At 41.2% G+C, this 11,776-nt stretch overlaps 2 protein-coding genes across 2 annotated transcripts in view; one reads left to right on the top strand and one right to left on the bottom strand.

Annotated features, from left to right (window-relative positions):
- Positions 1-5: 5 nt before the first annotated feature.
- rad51 (RAD51 recombinase) lies at positions 6-4,873 on the bottom strand. The gene is made up of 10 exons (XM_080790291.1): positions 4,827-4,873; positions 3,992-4,078; positions 3,445-3,582; positions 2,866-2,983; positions 2,603-2,694; positions 2,365-2,459; positions 2,108-2,221; positions 1,519-1,648; positions 1,305-1,426; positions 6-728 (listed from the first exon to the last, which is right to left on the bottom strand). The coding sequence occupies exons 2-10, from the start codon at positions 4,073-4,075 to the stop codon at positions 605-607; spliced, it is 1,017 nt and encodes a 338-aa protein (XP_080646417.1). The 5' UTR covers positions 4,076-4,078; positions 4,827-4,873; the 3' UTR covers positions 6-604.
- Positions 4,874-5,363: 490 nt separating this feature from the next.
- LOC308334416 (uncharacterized protein) overlaps positions 5,364-11,776 on the top strand; it is a 30,157-nt gene continuing 23,744 nt past the window's right edge. The window contains exons 1-12 of the mRNA XM_080791151.1: positions 5,364-5,510; positions 6,968-7,071; positions 8,296-8,385; positions 8,512-8,633; positions 8,752-8,871; positions 8,965-9,046; positions 9,139-9,206; positions 9,410-9,475; positions 9,576-9,627; positions 9,810-9,897; positions 10,387-10,516; positions 11,316-11,435. Coding sequence (XP_080647277.1) covers positions 5,455-5,510; positions 6,968-7,071; positions 8,296-8,385; positions 8,512-8,633; positions 8,752-8,871; positions 8,965-9,046; positions 9,139-9,206; positions 9,410-9,475; positions 9,576-9,627; positions 9,810-9,897; positions 10,387-10,516; positions 11,316-11,435 — 1,098 coding nt within the window. The 5' untranslated portion in view covers positions 5,364-5,454. The remainder of the gene's footprint in view (positions 5,511-6,967; positions 7,072-8,295; positions 8,386-8,511; positions 8,634-8,751; positions 8,872-8,964; positions 9,047-9,138; positions 9,207-9,409; positions 9,476-9,575; positions 9,628-9,809; positions 9,898-10,386; positions 10,517-11,315; positions 11,436-11,776) is intronic.

The following is an 11,776-nucleotide window of genomic DNA, read 5'->3' as shown; positions in this document are numbered from 1 at the left end:
TTACACATTGCCAATATGCACAAAAAGTGGGAGGGGGGGGCCATAAAATAGAAACAAAGATCAGACAGGGGGGGAAAAAACAGAAATACTTCATCTTTAAAGTTCTATTACCAAGTCAATTTGACTAGGGTCACCTGTTCTTGATTTTCTTTCCACCCTTCTACACAAATTCTTTACTGAAAATAACAGATGTACAAGCTCATTTATGGATATGCTAATCCCCTAGCATTCTTATTTCCCCACAATCGGAATTGCTAGGGTTAGAGGTACAGCAAAAGATATCAAAGAGAAAATGTCATCTTTAAAGTTATCACATTTATAAAATAAAATAATCTTCCAACCACTTTGAGTGACTGCGTGCAGTTAAGCACACAGCACAACTGCAACGTCCCATTGCTGTGATAAAGCCAAATGGCTTAATCTTCACTCCTTTTCTTGTGGCTGGATTAGCCGTGTTACTCAAACCACAAAATCAGATACAACTCAAGTGTCACGGCCTCCATCCTGCCATTATGTTAGGAGAGCATTGCTTGTGTGAGCACAGGAAATGTGAGCACGGTGTTGGCCAACGACCGGCTCGCTTGCTTCCCGGCACGGAGCCTTCTCAGTCCTTGGCGTCGCCAACTCCATCCGCGAGGATGGCAAACATGGCTTCAGACTCGGGGAGGCACGGTGAGTCGTAGATTTTGCAGATTCTCGTCTCTCCTCTGCCCTTCCTCAAGTACAGTCTGAAATGAGTAAAGTTTTTAAACATTTTAAGTCTTAAGCTCTCAGGAAACAATGCTTTGTAATAAAGGTGAATGCAAGGGTTTCTTAACCTATTCTGGGCGGGAACCCATTTTGGTGTTTTACCCACTCAGATCGGGAACCCATATTTGGGTTCTGTACAGTATTCAAAAATGTAAACATTTTGATTCTGCTATATAAATATTTTCAGAAACTTTAGGTCAGGATTTAGAGGCGTTTTTAGAGTCGGCCTCAGGCCTAAATGGGTTAATATACTGTAAGATTAGTTAATCACAGTTAATTTCTGTGATCATTCAAAACTTTTTTTCACTTTACATAACATTTCTCACTACAATGTATGGTTCTCACACGTTCATGTTGAGTTTGCCTTTGGCCCATCCCCTTACCACCCAAGGCTGGAATTTACAAGGTTAGCAGGGGTGTTAAACTGGTGGCCCACTAATCAAATAAAACCTTGATTCAGTGTAATGGATTAAACAATCCACCCATGTGCCATGCAGTCAGTCATCAAGACTTAACAGTCACTAGACATTACCAATCCAACAGAGGTGGCTCACCTTGTGGTCGAGGCGTGTGCCATAATGTTGCCCCCGATGGGTTTCTTTGGATCTGCAGAGAACATGGCCGCCCCGTCCACCTGGGCCACAACCTGATTGGTGATCACTACAGCAACGCCAAACTGAGAGAAGAAAGGAATGCATTAGGAGACCCCTCATAAAAAACAACTGGCTCTTAAAATAATGTCATCACCGTTGAGATTCAGTCACTCACCTCGTCTGCGAGCCTCAGCAGCATGCGTAGAAAGCGGCCCAGATGACACTGCCTGGCCGCCAGCTCTCCTCTGCCAGTGTAGTCTGTTCTGTACAGCGCCATAGCACTGTCCACTATCAGCAGAGCATACCTATGACCAGAGCCAGAGCACATTGAGTTTGAGCCTACAATCAAGTAGTGTATATTCCATTATTCTGTTGTCTGTCTAAACGTAACCTAAGGTGCTGATGTCAGTACCATGTCATTTATATTCAATTTATTGTATATTTCAAGCAAGACATCCATCTGAGGTACTGTAAGTGGGTAACATGGGTGAAATTCTTGTTCGTGCAGGCACTCATTGCAGTTACAGGGGATAGAGACAACAATTACAGCTACACAGCTGCAGCCATATTTCGGCGCTGCCCTCAGCTTTATTGGATCACCCGTGTGAACCCCCCCTACTCTCTCTCATTAGCAGGCAGCAGGCACAGCACTGAGAGGTCGGCGTGTGGTGCAGGAGTTTATGTGTAAAGTTCATTGTTTAATTTGCCTGGTGGGTGATGGTAAATGAGTCAAATGAGCCACTCAATGGGGCTGTGAGACTGACCTGGATTCAGCCATCATGGCAGAGGCCTGGTACAGCAGCTGTGTCTGGTGGTCTGTGTTGAAGGCCCTGGCGTACGCCACGTTGTCCAGAACATCACTGCCTACCAGCCCATACCTGTTGATGAATGGACAAGAAGTCTAAACTGATCTTAATTCTTAACCAATGTTACATAGCGCTAGCAATCATTTGTGCCATTTGTTACATGATGATTTCATCCCCTGACTTCTGAGGGGCAGAATAGGGGAGAGGAGACTCACCTCTCTGCCACAGCCAGAAGTCTCTCCGGTCTAAAGGTCCCCTCTGTGTCAATGTACATGGCTTTACCTTCTCCGCCACCCTGATCAATAGGCAACTGTGGAGAGGAGACAGAAATGAATCAATGTTATCTTCCAACAACTGTTAAAAGTCAGGGTTCACTAAAACAACAGTAACAAACCAAAACCACTAATCCCTGTATATATTATCTTGTGATGAGGTTGAAGTACAGTAGCTGACCTGACAGGTGACCGCGAGGGTGTGGCACAGCTGGGTTTTCCCCGTCCTGAACTCCCCAAACATCTCTGTGATGGAGCCCGTCTCGATGCCCCCTGGAGTTAAAAGATCACAATGATTCAGTGACAAAGAAAACGCATCATTTTTTTCCCTGCTCATAGAAATAGTTTAGGTGTAGACAGACTACCCGCTTCTCTGTGGAAAAGAGTACAGACCCTGCTCATAGAAATAGTTTAGGTGTAGACAGAGTGGAAAAGAGTACAGACCCTGCAGTAGCTTGTCCAGTTCTTTGGAGCCTGTGGAGATCTGGATGATTTCTGCCCTCCTCTGGTGGAACTCTGTTGCTGTGGTAAAACCCATTGGTACTAGTTTAGCAGCCTCAGCCTGTAAAATAAATAAATGGGTGTGACAGAATGTTTATTTGACCTCACGGTCTAACCACAGGGACCACTGGGACTGTTGAGTTTCTGTCCTACTAGTTAACTGCATTCACCAGGTCTAACCACCAACAGTAGGACAGCAACCAATGATTATTGTCATAGGATTAATATGTCAATTAAATGTATGCAATTAATGTGGACCATGAAAGGATGGTAAGATGATGTAAAACTACAAAAATGATGATGATCTAGTGATCTAAACCATTAAAACCAAACAGACTATCTTTAAATATTATTTATCCAGCAGTCAAAAGCATAGTAATTTTCCTACTCATTAATCATTTTACTGTTACCACCTGACAACCGGAGATAAATAACGTATATTCTGTCAGTATAATCCAAACTAACGCAACCAACAATAACAATTTACTGAGAAGCATTCAGTATGTGATGATGATCACCAACCAAAATCTTGTCCGCTTTGGCCTCGCTGATGCCTTTAATGTTGAGCAGTTCTTTTTTAGGGGCATACGCAACCGCCTCAATGGTGTGAAACCCTGCTTCTTCCAGCTTCTTGATGTCACCGGACCCGACGCCATATTGCTGTGTGAAAAAAGGGGGCAAGTTGGTGAAGAGGCTAGTCGTTTGGTATTCCATATCCATCTGGTACAGTATGTACATGAGGTTAGACTGGATATAAAAGGTGCATAAAGATATATACCAGGTATATACTGTACATAGACATTAAGGTGCAAAAGGAATATCAGCATACATGAGATTAACATGACACTGAGGGTTATAATGTTATTCTTTCAGCCTCACATTTGAATATGTGGATAGATAGTTAGATACAGGTCATACTTCTGTTTTCACAACCACCTGCATAAATAACCGCAGTAACCAGGATGTCGAACGTGATGTATGCAACAAGAAGCTTCATCCCCCACAAGCATGAGTTTTCAAAACTACGTCATCAAATATGGTAAATAGGAGTCAATGGAAATGCCAATACCTCCAGTCTGCTCAGAGGCTGTGGTCCAAAGTGCTCCTCCTCTTCTGCCTCTGCCTCAACCCTGGCCTCGCTTCTCATCGCCATGGTCTGAGAAGAAAGTAAGTAAGTAAGTAAACTGGTCAGGCTCCTACTTGGCCTCACCCCCCGAACCCACCTCACCCATGCCCACTTTGACAGGCTGGGATGGCTTAGGGTCGACGACAGAGTACAGCATCTTGCAATGGGTCTGGTCCACAAGATTCGATACACCACCAAGATACCCATGTACCTATAGGGCTAGGTTGTATCTATCATACGAATTGAACCAATAAAATGGTCCCTGGCTGGCCTGGCAGTAAACAAACACCGAGGATTTTGTTTGGGCTGTCTGTGTACGTAGCTCTGGTGGTCCGTAGCATTAACGGGAGTTCTTTAACTCCTTCTAAACACTACGGACCAGAGCTAGCGTCTGTAACAAGCTACTTTTTCCAGACATGCACTCTGTATAATGGACGTTTTTGCAAGAATTTAAACGGAGGGGCTGTATCATACATACATACTATTACATATACAGCCTGCATGTGTAATAGTATGTAAGTAGCTCCCCGTATGAACTGAAAGCAACATTCCATTGAGTATTTGTACTGCTAGTTAGCATCACTGTTGTCATTAGTATTCTGGAAAAAAACAAGCTGTGTGATCAAAGAGTAAAGACGTTGTTGCAACTTGCAACGGCAACGGACACTACGTGCCGTGGTACTACATAACCAAGACAACAGGGGGGAGACATGCACACACACACACAGCGGATCGGGATTTTTAAATACGCATTAAACATAACTATGTATTTACCTACTTCTATCTTATTCTTCTTCACGGTGAGAGAGAGAAAACAAAACTCCCGCCCGCGTCGTCGATCGAGAACGTAATGACGTAATCCCCTTGCCCGTCTTTTTGATTGGTTGCGCTCCGTCCACGTCCCCGTCCACGTCCCCCCCACCCTGCAAATACTGCAAATGTAGACAAGTGTGGAATTCAAAATGTACTTGAGTAAAAGTAGCCTATTTGTATCAAAATGTATGTACTCTGATTGGAGAATTACAGTACAAAGGGCAAGTAGAATTCTACATATTGTGAAATAAACATTTCAACAATCAATCAATTAAAATGTGTAAAAAAAAATGTCACCCCCCCCCCCTTCTTTTGGTTTAGTTGCTTATTTCTCTCTCAAGCTGGCAACACTGATGAATCAGCAGCCAATCAGAGCACACAGCGCATGATTTAAAACAGTCCGCCCCGCCTGTGCCTGTTTGTTTGTAATTTCTCAGACGGTAGTTAGCAGCGTCTTCGGACTCTTCGAGAGTTTGTTACTTTGGTCATCTTCTAACAACATCTCCCCAGAGTTCCTCTCCTCAGAGTTCCGCTCCGTAGCCCACCGTCCGTACCTCCGTTTATTATTTCAGAAGATATAGCAACTGTTTATGATGGCGGAGGAATCGGCAGTAAAGGTCTGCATCCGTGTCCGTCCTCTCATTGAAAGGTACGTTTTTAACCAACATTAACAAACCGACTAACTGTACTCTTAACAACTCTTAAATGGTTGCCAGCGCTAGCTGCTTTCAGCGTTTAACTTTTAAGTAGTAAAGTACAACTTTACTTTTCACACAAACAACCTAAACTGAACTAAAGTGATTATTTTAAGTTAATTTGATGGTCAAGTTAGCTAGCGGCTAGCATGCTAATAGCCTTTATTCAAAGGATGATCCTGCAGTCTTGCAGCGACTAGTTTCCATTGTGGACCTATGTATTTTCAGTCATTCACTTGTCTTAGCCCAACATTTAGACTCTCGTAGAGTTTTTTTTCCCGATTCTGAATAGAAAAACTCTACGAGAGTCTAAATGTTGGGCTACACTTGTCTTAGCCCTGAAACTTGACTGTCATACGAGCGTGATGTGAACCATATAACCATATATCACTTAGCAGCCTAAGATTTAGACTAAGATTTAGACTATCACTCTAATATAGTGAAGTAATAACATTACTTGACAGAACGTGATGTATACAATAAAATACAAATTGACCTTTAATCAATAAGGACATATTTAGGTAGATAAGTATTGGGAAGGAAGTGTGGGTGTAGCCAACAACTATTCCAACTATTCCCACAACTCGGAATGCTGTCTAAATGCTAGACTGTCCTGAGTTGCTTGCAGCTAGTAGTGGCCTACACTAAGTACAGTGGTTCAACCGATGTCAGACAAGGATCTCCATGTATGTGCAGGGCTTGACATTAAGGCTTGTCCGCTTTTCCGTGACAGAAATTGAATATGACGGTCAGTCTGCTAACCTTGCGAGGATAGGACCGATCTATGGCTGTATTTGGAATATATGATTAAATGTATGATCAGACATTCTAGGGCTATTAACTTATCTAATATTCAAACTAGGGTTGTCAAATTAGCTGAATTAACAGATAAATAATTTGTGAAATTAATTAGATGAGCCATGCTTGGATGCCCTGCCCCATACATCCTATTGACAGGGTGAGAGGACACCATCCTACCACACTGGATTTGTTACACTGGATTTGTTATAAAGAATACAATATCCATACATACACATGCTAAATGTATATCAGTCTTCTGACATTTATCTTACCATTCCCACAAAAATATATACAGAAGCACATGGCATATTTTGGACATTGTTCTAATGGTGGTTAATTCATTTTGAAGCTGATTTCAAACATTTATTCACCAAATTAAATTAGTTAGTTGATTGTCTGTGCTTGTGCTCTGGACAAGTGACTGGGGAAATGTACAAGTGCCTCAAAGTTAATGTCAAGCCCTGATGTGTATTTGGTGCGTACCCGATCAGAAAATATTTAGAGCAAGACTGGCCCCACACAAGTTATTCAAATTGTGTCACATTTTGCATGTGTTGTGAGCTGATATTTTGTTTCATTCTGAAATATCGTTTCCGCTATGTTTCACCAGGGAAGAGGCAACAGCTAAAGAAGGCACCAAGCCGGTGCTGTATTGGAAGACTGACGAGAAATCCGTGCAGAACTGCGTTGATGCGACAAAGTGTTTTAACTTTGGTATGTTTTAAGTTAACTAACCCATACCTATACTGTGCATTGTCAAATTAAGCAGAGCCAAGGTAGAAGATATGCCAGCTCTGGTCCATACACGGCTATAATTCCTTTGCATTAGAGCTGCTATGCTACGTGTCAATATATTTTCAATATCTGTAGAGTGCAGCAGAGTAACTAAATATTTTTTTTCCGGTGAGAAAAAAATCCCATTCTGGACAGCGTGCATTTTATAAGTGGTGGCATTAGAGCTATGGACCAGAGCTAAGGATATGCTCAGCTGCATGTTTAATACCAACTTACCATTATGTTTTAAGTCAGTCTGATGAGGTAGTCTTAAATGTCAGCTTTCTGAAACTTATACCCATCCAGACTTTTAAAGGAGAATTCCATACTAAAAGGCTTTCTTACCTTTCTTTGTAGTTACGTCCCCACCAAAAAGGTCCAGGTGTTATTTTGTGCAAAAGCTCCTTATTGGCTGTTTCCCCAACCATAAGCCCTACATTAATTGAATGGGGCTATGGGTTGTGTCGCTAATTCGCTTATTTCCATCGCTCATAATATATATATTTTTTTGTTGCCAGTTCGAACCCGGGTGTCCTTGAGCAAGCTGAACCCCTAATTGCTCCTGATGTGCATCATCATCATGTGATCTATGTAAAAGTGCTATATAAATGCACCCTTTACCATTTGTTACTTCATGAACTAAAAGCCTGTGCGTTTTGGTAGGAATTCCAAATTAGACATCAATGTCTGCTTGCCTTGAATTTATTATGGTATTTTATTTGTTCACCCATTTGTAGAAACTGTTTTATTATCCCAAAAGAAATTCCTGTTGGGGAACCGGCAGCCGTGTCTAGTCTAGCAATCTTCTGTGTGATCACTCTGTAGTGTGTATATATCTAAATCTAGCATCATGATTTCTCTTCTTAATCCCTAGTAGTAAAAGTGTGGAATAAACAAACGACTGCTTAACCTTTTATCCTTTTTGATCTAGCACTTATCTTTCTTTATTTTCTTAAAGTTTGTTCTTTATGTAAAGCAACTTTTGGTATTTAGAAAAGTGCTATATAACTCTGAGCTATTATTGATGTTTTTTGTATTTTAGTTATATTTTAAACTGTATTGCAAGAGTTCCAAAGGCAAATGTCAATGATTCTAATTGAATAGCCATAGTTTTATTATAATTAATAGTGTTTGTCTGACTAACTTGTCTGATGTATTCAACAGATCGTGTGTTTGGAGCTAACGAATCAACTGCTCAGCTCTATCACGATATAGCAATGCCTCTGGTTGCATCTGCGGTTCAAGGATACAATGGTATGGGGGGAGGGGCATATTGAGATCTGCCTCATAAAACCCTACATGGTTTGTTGTTTAGCCCCGACCTAGAACCCACTTACAAAAAGTATATAATGCTTATATTTTTCTAACCATATTGTCTAGGAACCATATTTGCTTATGGGCAGACCTCGTCTGGCAAGACATTTACCATGATGGGCAGTGACGGTACACCAGGAGTGATACCCCTGGCCATGGAAGATATCTTCCAGACGATCAAGATCAAGGTGAAAAGTCTTTCATATAATAATAGAAATGGTGTTCTAATCTTGGGTTGTTATCAGTACACACTGGTGCAAACCTCATTGATGTTAATCAAAAATGAATGGTTTCTCTTCATTGTAGTATCCTAAGAAGGAGTTCCTTCTCAGGGTATCTTATATGGAGATCTACAATGAGACGGTAGCTGATTTGCTGGTCGATAACTGGAAGAGGAAGCCGTTGGAGGTCCGTGAGGACTCCCATGTAAGTGGCATAGGTTCGTTTTAGCTTTTGTTTGCAAAGATGTGCATTGTTTTGTGTTAGCGTAATGTATTCGCAAATCCATTGTCTTGACAGAAAACCGTGTATGTGGCTGATCTGACTGAGGAACTAGTGATAAACCCTGCTCAAGCCCTGGCCTGGATTAGGAAAGGAGAAAGTGAGAAGTCTTATTAAGAAAAGTAAAGACTATTCTTTGCACAGCTGTTGAAACAGAATTTAACTTGTGTTTTACTCAACTCATCTGTGCAGAAAACCGGCATTATGAAAAGACAAAAATGAACCAGCGGAGCAGTCGGTCACACACCATTTTCCGCATGGTAAGACAAATTGTGCCTGGGGCATTAAAACAAGAATTCATGTAAAAAACTAACTGCACCTTTAAATGTAAAAAATATAAATTTACATTAAATTAAAACATGAAAATCTTGAATCAAAAGCATAACATTGATATATGCGTAACGTAATAATTATATGCAATATAACATAATGGACGCTTTAGTAAAGTCTTGCTTTACCTCAGATTTTGGAGAGCCGAGAAGATGGTGATGGTGAAAATGCTGATGGAGCCATTACCGTGTCTCACCTGGTAAGCAAGCCTGGATGGAACAGATCTGTTACGTCTTTATTTAATGACTAAATTATCTTTGGCTCCTAGATACAGGTTTATTTATTTTGTCCCCTTCTAGAATTTGGTTGACCTGGCTGGTTCAGAAAGGGCAAGTCAAACTGGTGCAGAAGGTAAAGTTGGGGAAGCGTTTTACTAATTAATGGTCATATTTTCCAAACATTGCATGGTTTTGGGGAGGTTCTAACTCCCTGGCAGTTTATTATTCTACTTACCATGGGATTGATGTATGATGCAGTTTATGGCCTGTTTTTTTAATTCAGCCTGGTCAAACGAGCATAATCTGATTTCTTAGGTGCACGCTTCATTGAGGGGTGTAACATCAATAAAAGTCTCTTCACGCTTGGACAAGTAATCAAAAAGCTGTCTGAGGCGAACCAGCGGTGAGTGAACTACTCTCAAGTTTTATTCTAGTGGGGGGGAAAGCACGCTTTCCTGTTTGGGCCGATAATATTCCCCTTTACATGATGCTCTCCTTTACTTTGTTCCCTTCAGGCGATGTGCTTTAAGTTTATATACGACCTGACATCATGCAGCTTTTCACCTAGAAAAACCACATTTTTTTTTAATCCAAAATGAGTAAAGCACAGGCAGATGTAGGTAGATGTAATGTTATAGTCCACAGAAGCGAACTTTTCAAACTTGTTTTCTCAACTCGCCATTTACTGGAAGTCATTACTCTACAAGTCATATTCCAAAACTGGTGCGTCAAACCGAACCAATATGTCAATTAAAATAAATCCAATGGCAGCCCCTCAGTCAAATCTGGTCACATAAGTTCAGATACTTGGACAGCTCCATAACATCCCTACTAATGGTTTTTATCATTAAATTAAAGAATTGTTTCTGTCAATTATACTCTTTCCACACAGTGGCTTCACAAACTACAGAGACAGCAAACTCACCCGAATCCTGCAGAACTCCTTGGGTGGAAACGCCAAAACGGTTATCATTTGTACCATCACTCCTGCAACACTGGATGAAACCCTCAGCACCCTTCAGGTGGGTGGAATCCTTTACTGTGTGCTTTTGATACGTCATCAATGGAGCGTCACAGTCCCGCCGGCCCGGCGCCCTTTCAGAACGACGAGGGCACCAGCACCATTCATTTTTTCCATGGACGTTTCAAAAAGTATTTAACCCATTCTGACCTGAGATCAGATTCATACGAGGTTTTCACTGGACACACACTGGTCTGATTAACCCATTCTGACCTGAAATCAGATTCTAAAAATGTCAGTCGTTCTTCGATTTTTCAAAAAATAGCAGACCTACAAGCTCGTATCGCGCCACTCGGTGGCGCGCTATGAGCTTGTAGATCTGCTATTTTTCAATAGCTAAAGCATAACATGATGCTAACACCAAAACGGGTTCCCGTTCAGAATGGGTTAAAGCCTTGGACAAAGCTAACACGGATGATGACCTTGACAATAAACAATGTTTTGGGCCGGACAAATAATTAGAAAGAAACTTCCTTCTAATTATTTGTTCAGCCCAAAGAATTGTGTTTAGTCAGTTGTCATCAGAGTTGGCATTTCGAGCCTTAATAAAGGTCTTTAAATACTTCCTGAAACATCTATGGGAAATTATCTTCCAGTGCCCTCGAAGGAGGCGGGACTGTAACGCTCTATACTAGTGACTTGGTGACAAATTCATTTTGATGTGTTCTAACTTCTGTATGAGGAGTTGCATCGTATGTGTATACTGTTCGTTGCTCATCACCTGCCCAAACTTGGGTTGGGGATGTGCATGTTGCCCTTTTCTTGTAGCCTCACTTCACCTGTACTTTAAATCTTTCTAGTTCGCTAGTACTGCCAAATGCATGAAGAACGATCCTCACGTCACAGAAGTTTATGATGATGGGGCCCTGCTGAAGAGGTATCGCAATGAGATCGTTGACCTGAAGCGACGGCTTCACGAGGCAAGTAACATTTTTCTGGGATTGGAGATGTTTTGAATAGATGATGAAATCACATTGTTTACATCCTTGCACTATTTTATATTTATACGTCTTGCCATAATACAGAACAAACAAATTATTTTCATTCTTGAGGCATTGTTGCAACATTGGTAATGATGGTAAATGGTTTTCTCAAGGCATTGTTGCAACATCACTAATAATAAACATCAGTTTACGATAAGTGTGACCGTTGTCTTAGCTGCTTGAAGGTGCTGTGCACAAGGATCTTACCCCCAGGTTATAAAGGAATCTAAACTTTATTGTATAATAAAGAAGAATGAGATGTCTATGAACTTTAATGC

Source organism: Protomyctophum bolini (genome assembly GCF_963924005.1).
Source record: "Protomyctophum bolini genome assembly, chromosome: 19".
NCBI classification, from domain to species: Eukaryota; Metazoa; Chordata; class Actinopteri; order Myctophiformes; family Myctophidae; genus Protomyctophum; species Protomyctophum bolini.
The sequence above is the reverse complement of the archived record's forward strand: the minus strand, read 5'-3'. Positions and strand labels throughout refer to the sequence as shown.